At 44.4% G+C, this 12,311-nt stretch overlaps 1 protein-coding gene across 1 annotated transcript in view; it reads left to right on the top strand.

Moving 5' to 3' along the window:
- Positions 1-12,311, top strand: part of LOC124789873 (aminopeptidase N-like) — a 244,663-nt gene that overhangs the window by 158,814 nt on the left and 73,538 nt on the right. Inside the window, exon 12 of the mRNA XM_047257391.1 lies at positions 6,537-6,835. Within this exon, the coding sequence (XP_047113347.1) occupies positions 6,537-6,835 (299 nt within the window). The remainder of the gene's footprint in view (positions 1-6,536; positions 6,836-12,311) is intronic.

Here is a 12,311-nt window from a genome sequence, read left to right as displayed (position 1 = left end):
AAGAAACGGTTAAAGGAGAATATAGGCCTGGTACTAGGAATGAGAGAGGAGAATGATTAATTCAGTTCTGCAATAAATTTCAGATGGTAATAGCGAATACTCTGTTCAAGAATCACAAGAGTGGGAAGTATACTTGGAAAAGGCCGTGACATACGCCAAAATTTCAGTCAGGTTAGATCATGGCCAGGTAGAGAAACCGAAATCAGATACTAGATTGTAAGGTGTGCCCAGGAGCAGATACAGACTCAGATCACAATTTAGTAGTGATGAAGAGTAGGCTGAAGTTAGCGAGATTAGTCAGGAAGAATCAGTGCGCAGAGAAGTGAAATACGGAAGTACTAAGTAATGAAGGTATACATCTAAAGTTCTCCAACGCTATAGATACTGCATCTCTAAAAAGGGCCATCACAGAAGCTGGAAAGAAAAACTAAGGTACAAAGAAGGTAACTCCGAAGAAACCATGGGTAGCAGGAGAAATACTTCAGTTGATCGATGAAAGAAGGAAGTACAACAATGTTCAGGGAAATAAGGAATACAATAATACAAGTCACTTAGGAATGAGATAAATCGGAAGGACAGGGAAGCTAAGACGAAATGGCTGCATGAAAAAGTGAATAAATCGAAAAATACATGATTGTCGGAAGGACAGGCATAGCATACAGAAAAGTCAAAACAAATAAAAAAAAAGGTTCAAATGGCTCTGAGCACTATGGGACTTAACTTCTGAGGTCATCAGTCCCCTAGAGCTTAGAACTACTTAAACCTACCTAACCTAAGGACATCACACACATCCATGCCCGAGGCAGGATTCGAACCTGCGACCGTAGCGGTCGCGCGGTTCCAGACTGTAGCGCTTAGAACCGCTCGGCCACACAGGCCGGCAAAAAGTCAAAACAGGCTTCGACGATATTAAAAGCAAGATTGGTAAGACTTCTCTGATGGCGTCATAGAAGAATAAACAATAGTCGATGTAGAAGAGATAAGTGAGCCAGTATTAGAATCAGAATTTAGCTTCAGAAGACTTAAGATCAAACAAGGCCCACGGGACGGACAAAATTCATCAAAATTTGTAAAATTATAGAGGAAAGTGGTAAAAACAGGACTATTAGTGTTGACTTGTAGAATGTATGAGTTTGGTGATATACCATCTGACGTTCGGAAAAACATCAACCACACAATTCCGAAGATTGCAAGAGCCGACAAGTTCAAGAACTATTGCACAGTCAGCTTAACGGCTCATGCATCGAAGTTGCTGGCAAGAATAATACACAGAAGAATGGAAAAGAAAATTGAGGATGTGTTATATGACAGTCAGTTTGGCTTTAGGAAAGGTAAAGGCACCAGAGAGGAAAAATCAGGACACGTTAATAGGATGTGTCGGCCTGGAAAAATGCGTTCGACAATGTAAAATAGTGCAAGATATTAGAAATTCTGAGAAAAATAGGGGTCAGCTATAAGGAAAGACAGAATATAGAATATGTACAAGAGGTAAGAGGTAAGGAAGACCAAGAAATAAGTGCTCGGATGGAAAAAGGTGTAATACAGTGATGTAGACTTTCGCCCCTACTGTTCAATCCACACATCGAAGAATCGATGACGGAGATAAAAGGAAGGTTCAAGAGTGGAAGTATATCAATAACAAGATTCGCTGATGACATTGCTATCCTCAGTGACAGTGAAGAAAAATTACGGGATCTGATGACTGGAATAAACGGTGTAATGAGTACAGAATATGGATTGAGAGGAAATCGAAGAAAGACGAAAGTAATGAGAAATATGTGAAATGAAAACAATGAGAATCTTAGCATCAGGACTGGCTATCACGAAGTAAATGAAGCTAACGAATCCTGCCACCTACTCTGCAACATAACCTATAACGGACGGAGCAAGGAGGGCGTAAGAAGCAAGTTAATACTGATAAAAAAAGCAATTCTGACCAAAAGAAGTCGGCTAATATCAAACGTAAGTGTTAATTTGAGGAAAAAATTCTGAAAATGTACGTTTGGAGCACGGCATTGTATGGTATTGAAACATGGACTGTGGGAAAACGAGAACAGGAGAGAATCAAAGCATTTAAGATGTGGCGCTACAGAAGAATATTGGAAAGTAGGTGGATTAGTACGGTAATGGTGGAGGAGGTTCACCGCAGAATCGGTGAGGAAAGGAATATATGGAAAACATTGGCAAGATGGAACAGAAAGGTAGGGTATCTGTCAAGACGTCAGAGAATAACTCCCGTGGTACTAGAGGGAGCTGTAGAGAATAAAAACTGTAGAGGAAGACAGAGAGTTGGATACATCCAGCAGATAATTGATGACATACACTGAAGCGCCAAAGAAACTGGTATAGGCATGCGTACTCAAATACAGAGATATGTAATCAGCCACAATACGACGCCGCGTTCGGCAGCGCCTATATAAGACAGGTGTCCGGCGGAGTTGTTAGATCGGTTACTGCTGCTACAGTGGCAGGTTATAAAGATTTAAGTGATTTTGAACATGGTATTATAGTCAGCGCATGAGCCTTGGGACACAGCATCTTTGAGGTAGTGATGAAGTGAGGATTTTTCCGTACGACCATTCCATGAATGTACCGTGAATATCAGGAATCCGGCAAAACATCAAATCTCCGAAATTGCTGCGGCCAGAGAAAGATCGTGCAAGAACGGGGCCAACGACGACGGAAGAGAACCGTTCAACGTGACAGAAGTGCAACCCTTCCGCAGACTGCTGCAGATTTCAATGCTGGGTCATTAACAAGTGTCAGCTTGTGAACCATTCAAGGAAACATCATCGATATGGGCTTTCGGAGCCGAAGGCCCACTCCTGTACTCTTGGTGACTGTAAGACACAAACCTTTATGCCTTGCCTGGGCTGTTGATGAGTGGAAACCTTTTGCCTGGTCGGACGAGTCTCGTTTCAAGTTGTATCTAGCGGATGAATGTGAATGGGTTTGGAAACAATCTCATGAATCCCTGGACCCTGCATGTCAGCAGGGGACTGTTCAAGCTGATGGAGGCTTGTAATGCTATGGGAGGTGTGCGGTTAGAGTGATATGAGACCCCTGATACGTCTAGATTCGACTATGACAGGTGACGCGTACATAAGTATCCTGTCTGATCATCTGCATCCATTCATGTCCATTGTGCATTCCGACGGACTTGGACAATTCCAGCAGGACAATGCAACACCCCACACGTCCGGAATTGCTACAAAGTGGCTCCAGGAACGCTCTTCTGAGTTTAAACACTTTCGCTGGCCACCAAACTCGCCAGACGTGAACATTATTGAACATATCTGGGATGCCTTGCAACGTGCTTTTCAGAAGAGATCTCCACCCCTCGTACTCTTACGGATTTATGGACAGCCGTGCAGGATTCATGGTGTTAATTCCCTCCAGCACTACTTTAGACATAAATTGAGTCCATGCCATGTTGTGCTGCGGCACTTCCGCTTGCTCGCGGGGGCCCTACACGACATTAGGCAGGTGTATCAGTTTCTTTGGCTCTTCAGTGTAGGTTGCATGCAAGTCCTACTCCGAGATGAAGAGATTGGCACAGCAGCCGTATCAAACCAGTCAGAACAGTTGAAACCTTCCCGTCTCCTCTATATCTCTTCTGTTACACAACCTTCCCTTCTACAACAACCTATGAAACCTTCCCTTAGGATTTCTATCTCTTGCTTAATAATAGCAAATGAAATCTTCCCTTTGAAATTAATTCTCTTTCTCAATAACAATAAGTGCAATCTTCGCATACAAATTTAAGTTCTGCTTATCAAAAGGGATTTGCTGATTATTTTGACGAAACATAGAATGTGTCGTCGTCGTGGCCCTCAGTCGTTACCTGCAATAACCCAAAACTGCTCCTTACCTTTTTTACTGCTACTGGATCGCCATCTGACTGCTACATCGAACTGCGACATGAATATACTTACTCTGTTTTACTATACTCTATTAGCTGCTGGTAGGCTCTCATAATAAGTCGTTGTATTTATTACCAAAGCTGACGTCATTCTTTAATTACGAGGGCAGTTCAATAAGTAATGCAACACATTTTTTTTCTGAAACAGGGGTTGTTTTATTCAGCATTGAAATACACCAGGTTATTCCCCAATCTTTTAGCTACACAACACTATTTTTCAACGTAATCTCCATTCAATGCTATGGCCTTACGCCACCTTGAAATGAGGGCCTGTATGCCTGCACGGTACCATTCCACTGGTCGATATTGGAGCCAACGTCGTACTGCATCAATAACTTCTTCATCATCCGCGTAATGCCTCCCACGGATTGCGTCCTTCATTGGGCCAAACGTATGGAAATCCGACGGTGCGAGATCGGCGCTGTAGGGTGCGTGAGGAAGAACAGTCCACTGAAGTTTTGTGAGCTCCTCTCGGGTGCGAAGACTTGTGTGAGGTCTTGCGTTGTCATGAAGAAGGAGAAGTTCGTTCAGATTTTTGTGCCTACGAACACGCTGAAGTCGTTACTTCAATTTCTGAAGAGTAGCACAATACACTTCAGAGTTGATCGTTTGACCATGGGGAAGGACATCGAAAAGAATAACCCCTTCAGCGTCCCAGAAGACTGCAACCATGACTTTACCGGCTGAGGGTATGGCTTTAAACTTTTTCTTGGTAGGGGAGTGGGTGTGGCGCCACTCCATTGATTGCCGTTTTGTTTCAGGTTCGAAGTGATGAACCCATGTTTCATCGCCTGTAACAATCTTTGACAAGAAATTGTCACCCTCAGCCACATGACGAGCAAGCAATTCCGCACAGATGGTTCTCCTTTGCTCTTTATGGTGTTCGGTTAGACAACGAGGGACCCAGCGGGAACAAACCTTTGAATATCCCAACTGGTGAACAATTGTGACAGCACTACCAACAGAGATGTCAAGTTGAGCACTGAGTTGTTTGATGGTGATCCGTCGATCATCTCGAACGAGTGTGTTCGCACGCTCCGCCATTGCAGGAGTCACAGCTGTGCACGGCCGGCCCGCACGCGGGAGATCAGACAGTCTTGCTTGACCTTGCGGCGATGATGACACACGCTTTGCACAACGACTCACCGTGCTTTTGTCCACTGCCAGATCACCGTAGACATTCTGCAAGCGCCTATGAATATCTGAGATGCCCTGGTTTTCCGCCAAAAGAAACTCGATCACTGCACGTTGTTTGCAATGCACATCCGTTACAGACGCCATTTTAACAGCTCCGTAGAGCGCTGCCACCTGTCGGAAGTCTATGAAACTATACGAGACGAAGCGGGAATGTTTGAAAATATTCCACAAGAAATTTCCGGTTTTTTCAACCAAAATTGGCCGAGAAAAAAAATGTGTTGCATTACTTATTGAACTGCCCTCGTAATTTGACTGAAGTTACGTAATTCATAGTTAAACTTTATCTTGACAACAATAAAATTTTGCAAGGTTTTACGTTGATGGTTTTTGGGATGGATTATAATCAGTAATGCAATATTGCTGGCAAAAATTAATTATATTCTGAAACGATTCTTCAGATATTTACTGTTGGTAATGAGATGATTTTACAAACGTTCAAATGGGACTTACTTTTTCAAAAATGGCTATGAGCACTATGCGACTTAGCTTCTGAGGTCATCAGTTGCCTAGAACTTAGAACTAATTAAACCTAAATAATCTAAGGACATCGCACACATCCATGCCGGAGGCAGGATTCGAACTTGCGACCGTAGCAGTCACTCGGTTCCAGACTGCAGCGCCTAGAACCGCACGGCCACTCGGCCCGCCACTTACTTTTTACAACAATCTTATGACTAGCATTGCGCAAACATACTTTCAGTAGTCTTGAGTTTGTAAAAAAAAAAAAAATCAATTATGTTACTTCCTCTTATGATAATAGTTAGCTGATGTCTCTGTACATCCGTTTATAATCTCTTGTAAATCATAACTGGTGGCTGGCAGGCACACCGCTCCTCTCAACCTCTCGCTTCAGACCTGCTACCGACTCGCTTCACATCTCGCTTACTACTGACTTCCTACGAACGCTAAAGTGCGGTCTCTCCCGCCAACAATGCTTTCTGGTGCAGACAATCCCTGCTACCATTATAAAATGTATCAATGTGCGGTCTTTCCCGTTCTTTTCGTAAAATGTATCCATATGCGGTCTCTCCCGCCCTTTTTAAAATTGTATCACTGTACCGTCTCTTCTGCCAACGATACTCTGGTGCAGACATTCCCTGCCACTGCATTTATTTCCATAATGACAAATATTAATTATTTCTACTTAATCCTGTTAATAAAATATAAACATCTTCCACAAATTGTGGTTTGACAATATACAGTAGAAATATACACGTCTTACACAGTGATGACACAAAGAAGAAAAAGGTTGACAGTATGTCGTCAGTTACCGTATGACGCTTTAAGGTCTCTCGAGTTGGCCAAAGAAAAAAGGTTGTTCTGTTTTATAGTATCAATCTGACCACAGTGTTAGAGTAGCTCGTCTCCTGTAAGGCCCCTCACAGTCACTTTGCTGATAAGCATCCGTGTCGGGCAGGCATGTTCATGGTGAACTACGACGCGGCCAACTGGCGCCTGCTGGCGGAGTACCTGGAGGCGAGCGCGGCGAAGGGCTCAGGGCTGCGGCCGCTGCCGGCGCTGACGCGCGCCAAGCTGGTGCACGACGCGTGGAACCTGCTGCTGGCGGGCGAGCTGGCGCCCGCGTCCGCCCTCGCCGTCATGCGCTTCCTCGCCGTCGGCACCGAACGCGACCCGCGCGTCTGGGAGGCCTTCTTCAACGCCGCAGACCACCTCGGCCGCCGGCTCTCCGGCACCTACGTCGACGACAAATTCAAGGTCGGTTGCTACTATGTAATGGTACATTTAGGGAGTCCTTGACCGCAACTTTTTGCACGGCGCTTTTAGTACAGTGCTAATTATTCTTAGTTTTAACGGCAATGGGGGAAACTACACTACTCTACCAAACATAAGGACAATATACACTGTCCAATGACATTAATGTGACTATTGTCTTGTACGTTAACCGAGGGCCTAGAATCGACGGAGAGTCTCCGTTCCCGCCGCAGCCGCAGTGGTCCACAACCCCACTACCGCAGTCCACTGACTCCTCCTCCACCCCACACCGAACCACTCTTTCGGGGTTATTGTGCCGTTCGGCCCCCTGTGGACCTCCCCCTCCCCCCCCCCCTCCCCCACCCTCCCTGGGTTACAGACGAGTGTAACCCCTATCTTTGCGTGGTAGCGTAACGGTGGTGTACGCGAACGTGGAGAACTCGTTTCTGCAGCAATCAGCCGGCCGGTGTGGCAGTGCGGTAATAGGCGCTTCAGTCTAGAACCGCGTGACCGCTACGGTCGCAGGTTCGAATCCTGCCTCGGGCATGGATGTGTGTGATGTCCTTAGGTTAGGTAGGTTTAAGTAGTTCTAAGTTCTAGGGGACTGATGACCTCAGATGTTAAGTCCCATAGTGCTCAGAGCCATTTGAACCATCCACGATTTTAATTTCTAACGAAAATAATAAAAATATGAAACGAAAAACAATAAGTCTATTTAAAAATCCATGTACGAGGGCGTGCTGAAAAGTAATGGCTCAGAATTTTTTATTCCGTTCTCAATATCGGTTGACGTATTACATGTCATACATATTAATCGGTGACGCAACTTGCAACTTGCAACACTCTACCACTAGAGGGCTCCAAACTGAAGCGTGCAACAAGGCAGTATGTAACGTAACCATGTCGATGCGTGAGAAACAGCCTCCTGTAATTTGCCAGAAAACTGAAAGCACGAGTTAAAAGAGTTCGTCCACCCTTCACCATGACGCCATACCACACGCCATAGCTCCGACATCTGCAAAAATCCGACACTTTCGGTTCACTGTCGTTTATCATTTTCCATACAGTCCTGCCTTCGGCCCATCTGATGCTGATCTGTTTCCAAAATTTAAAGAACACCTGCAAGTACTTCACTTTGATAGTGATGAAGCGATCCCCTATAACTACTTAAACCTAACTAACCTAAGGACATCACACATATCCATGCCCGAGGCAGAATTCGAACCTACGACCGTAGCGGTCGCGCGGTTCCAGACTGAAGCGCCTAGAACCGCTCGGTCACACTGGCCGGCGACTATGTTGAGAAATAAATATGTAGTCATGAAGAATAAAGATGTAGAATGTTAATAATGTTTGTTTTACTTAAAAAGGTTTCAGAGTTATCACAAATAAATTTGGAGGCATTACTTTGCAGCACGCGCTCGTAAAACACTGATCTTAAAAAGAAACACTTCATTGTCACTATAACTTGGAGGACCTGCCCTAGGAAAGATCGTCTGGTGCTGAAGAGAAAAAAGATTAGGCGTTGAGGATGGTAGGAAGGTGTGGTTATAAAGATGGAGGACAGATGCGAGGAATCGATGGAGTAAGAAGTGGAAGTTGGGAGACAAGAAGGAATGAGCGGTTGGAGGTGTCGATAAGACCGTAATTTGAAGTGAAGGGAGAGGGTAGGGAGGTATGGGGAGTCCTTATGAAGTGCAAGACGTCAAGTGAATCATCCACAGACTAGCCGGCTCACCGGACCTTGACACAAATCCGCCGGGTGGATTCGTGCCGGGGACCAGGCGCTCCTTGCCAGTCCGGAAATGTGATTATATAACCACCTTTTGAAACGCGAGACGTGCAGGAAGAGAGGTATTGAGGTTCTGCAACGTACCGACATCGATATGTAGCGGTACTGACGGGGATGTGGAGCCATTTCGACCCCAGTACCATGTGCAGCTGCTTCTCAGTTAAGGATCCAAGACATGTTTAATCCGATTGAGGAAGTCCCACAGATTCTCGTTTGGACTTAAATCTGCGGCTAAAGATACCCCGATAAGGAATAGCTCAGTAGGCAGTTCAGTTGCAGAAGAATGGACATCTGTAAGAGGGGCAATCACAGAAGTTGGAAAGAAAACATAGGTGCCAAGAAGGTGACTGCGAAGAAACCGAGGGTAACATAAGAAAGATTTCAGCTGATCGATGAACGAAGGAAGTACAACAACGCTCATGGAAATCAATACAGTAAACTCATTCTGGTGTTGTCCGAACCACGCACGTACACTGCGAGCTGTGTGCCACGTTGCATTGTCCTGCTGGTAGATGCCATCTTGTCGAGGAAGAACAAACTACTTGTAGGGGTGAACATGGTCCCCAAGGATAGATTCCTAATTTTATTGATCCATTGTGCTTTCCACAATGATGAGTTCACCCAGGGAATGCCCTCTGGCCTGGACGCTTCCGTCGATTGTTGCTTACACTCCAAATGCCATCTGTCCGATGGACCATAAAACATGATTCATCTGAAAAGACTACCTGGACGTCCAGTTCAGATACTGGTGTGCAAATTCCAGCCTTCGTCGCCGATGAACAGCAGTCAGAGTGTCTGCTGCAGAGGCCCATATGCAACTGCCTCGGTTTTTGCCATGCATGGAAGGAGAATGCGGGGGAATTTAGTCCAGCTAAGACATTTTGGCTATAACCTTTATAATACTTAGAGGCTCCAGTTTTCGTGAAGCATTAGCCACATGTTCTTACTGTAACATATCTTTAAACATTAAATGTGCAGCTACACATTTCAGAGAAATCTAATAATTGTGACATCATTGCAGTGCGTCGATTTACCCGACGTACCGGGTAAAATGACGTAGAAAGTGGGGTAAATTGGCACAACGAATGGTATAAGATATTTAATTCCATACATCTCATAATACAAAATATATGTGCTGAATATTATGTTTATTAAATAAAACACTGAACAACATAGTTTACAAAATAAAATAGCGAAAAAGTCAACTTTAGTAACTATGGAATAGATAAAAAACAGTAATAATAGTTTCCTTGTAAAATAGCGACAAAAATGAAAAGAAGACTCGAGTATAAACGTAACCGGTAACTATCTTTTGCATATCTGTGAAACAACTTAGGCTTCATTACGCAGGAGTCACAGTTATAGTTTTCAGTACTACCCCACCCACTGCATTCAGAATAACACCAAAAACACAGGGAATACATGAGTACCATTGCTCGCCGTCTTTTCCGAATTCGCCACACACTACGCACAGAACCCTCGAACAGCACTGACGGCATTTCTTAATCCACCCGCCCTACAAGAAGCTCTCTCGGTTTCACAGGTGTATGTCCTTGGCATCTGAACAGAGGAACCCATTCTTATAGAAATGATGCACTATGTTATTTTGATTTTCATTAAATATACATTAACGTATCTCATTTTGCTTCCCTTTTCTCTGATGAGAGCAGGTTCAGTCTGAGTAATGAGTCTGGACGTACCACCATATGGCGATAGGTGCGAACACGTAATACACCTGTTAATTCTCGAATATGATCGTTTTGGCGGTCCAGGTGTTATGGTGTGGGGAATTATAATTTTCCGTAGACGTTTTGACCTCCAGATCTTTGAACACGGTACATTCATCCGTCGACATTATTTTGACACTGCACTCCTTCCTCACGTGTAACTTTTCAGGGTTGAATTTCTCCATGACCTCATTTTTACGGATGACACTGAGCGACAGTATCGAATAGCGCAATTGAGAGAGCTTTTGGAACGACAGGATATTCGGCGAATATGCTGCCCTGGTCGCTCCTCTGACTTAAATCCTATGGCGCATGTGAGAGATGCGTTGGGGAGCCGGCCGCTGTGACCGAGCGGTTCTAGGCGCTTCAGTCCAGAACCGCGCTGCTGCTATGGTCGCAGGTTCGAATACTGCCTCGAGCATGGATGTGTGTGATGTCCTTAGTTAGGTTTAAGTAGTTCTAAGTCTGGGGGACTGATGACCTCAGATGTTAAGTCCCATAGTGCTTGTAGCTATCTGAACCATTTTTTGCGCTGGGGAGGCGTATTTCAACGCACTAGCATGCACCGACGATCATCCAGCAGTTGGTGCAGCTAGTCCAGTCAACGAAAGAAAATTAGGAGAAAAATTCCTGTAGTCCCTAATTTTTTGTACAGTAGTACCAGGGAGTTCCATGAACAACATACTAAAAATTCTGACTGATGGGGCGTGAGCGTGGGGCTGGGGTGGGGGTGTTTGAAGGTGACCTTTTACGTTTTTTTAGTAACTGTAACAGGCCGTTTGTACAGAAAATATTTCCCAGTGCAAAACTAACATAAAATTCCAGCAAAAAAAGGTGCTGTTATAAAGTCGTGGATTATTAAAAACGGCGTTTTAATGGTGTAACACGTGAAACTATTAGTCCTAGAGAAAGAAATGTGTAGGGTTTGTTTGTGTAAAATTTAATGTGGTTTCGTTTCGTTTTGTTGAACACTTCCACTAGAAGCGCCAGTTTTCTAGTTATTCAAGAACAATATAAAAATATGACCTTTAAATGCCCTTCCCCACCCCTACACTCACACAGCAGAGGCCAGAATTTTCAGTATATTGTTAATGGATTTTCTTCCTTTATTTTGTTTTTGAGTCATCGGTCTTCTGACTGGTTTGATGTGGCCCGCCACGAATTCCTGCCCTGTGCCAACCTCTTCATATCAGAGTAGCGCTTGCAACCTACGTCCTCAATTACTTTTTGGATGTATTCCAATCTCTGTTTTCCTTTATAGTTTTTGCCCTCTACAGCGCCCTCTGGTAACATGGAAGTCATTCCCTGATGTCTTAACAGATGTCCTATCATCCTGTCCCTTCTCCTTCTCATTATCTTCCACTTATTCCTTTCATCTCCGATTCTGTGCAGAAACTCTTCATTCCTTATCCTTATCAGTCCACCTAATTTTCAACATTCCTCTGTAGCACCACATCTCAAATGCTTCGATTCTCTCCTGTTCTGGTTTTCCGACAGTCCATGTCTCACTGCCATACAATTCTGTACTCCGGACGTACATTCTCAGTAATTTCTTCCTCCTACCATCGAACAAAAATTTGCGACCACACCTGTTTATCTCCTATTCGACCTGTTTTGTTTTTCCTAGTCTGGTCTGAGGAATGGAACGCCATACCGCAAGAACTCCTTACCGCCCTTGTGGCCAGCGCGAGACCGCATTTCAGAGCAGACATTGCCGTCCGTGGTGATCACAGACTCTATTAAGAAGCACGTCCCGCATTTTGTGATATACAGGAGGCCATCATGTATCGCTGTGACTTCATGTGATCATTGTCTCCGAATGAAAGTGTCACTTCTGTTCGTCTCATTGCACATTTGTTTCAGTTACCTTCTGAACTGCACTGCACTTCACTGTAGCAGTTCCTTCTAACTATGGTCTAAGTTTCATCGAACTATGTTACTTGACAGTGATTTACCTTGA

Source organism: Schistocerca piceifrons, chromosome 1 (genome assembly GCF_021461385.2).
Source record: "Schistocerca piceifrons isolate TAMUIC-IGC-003096 chromosome 1, iqSchPice1.1, whole genome shotgun sequence".
Taxonomy (NCBI): domain Eukaryota; kingdom Metazoa; phylum Arthropoda; class Insecta; order Orthoptera; family Acrididae; genus Schistocerca; species Schistocerca piceifrons.
Note: the sequence above shows the minus strand (reverse complement) of the source record. Positions and strands in the feature narration are given on the sequence as shown.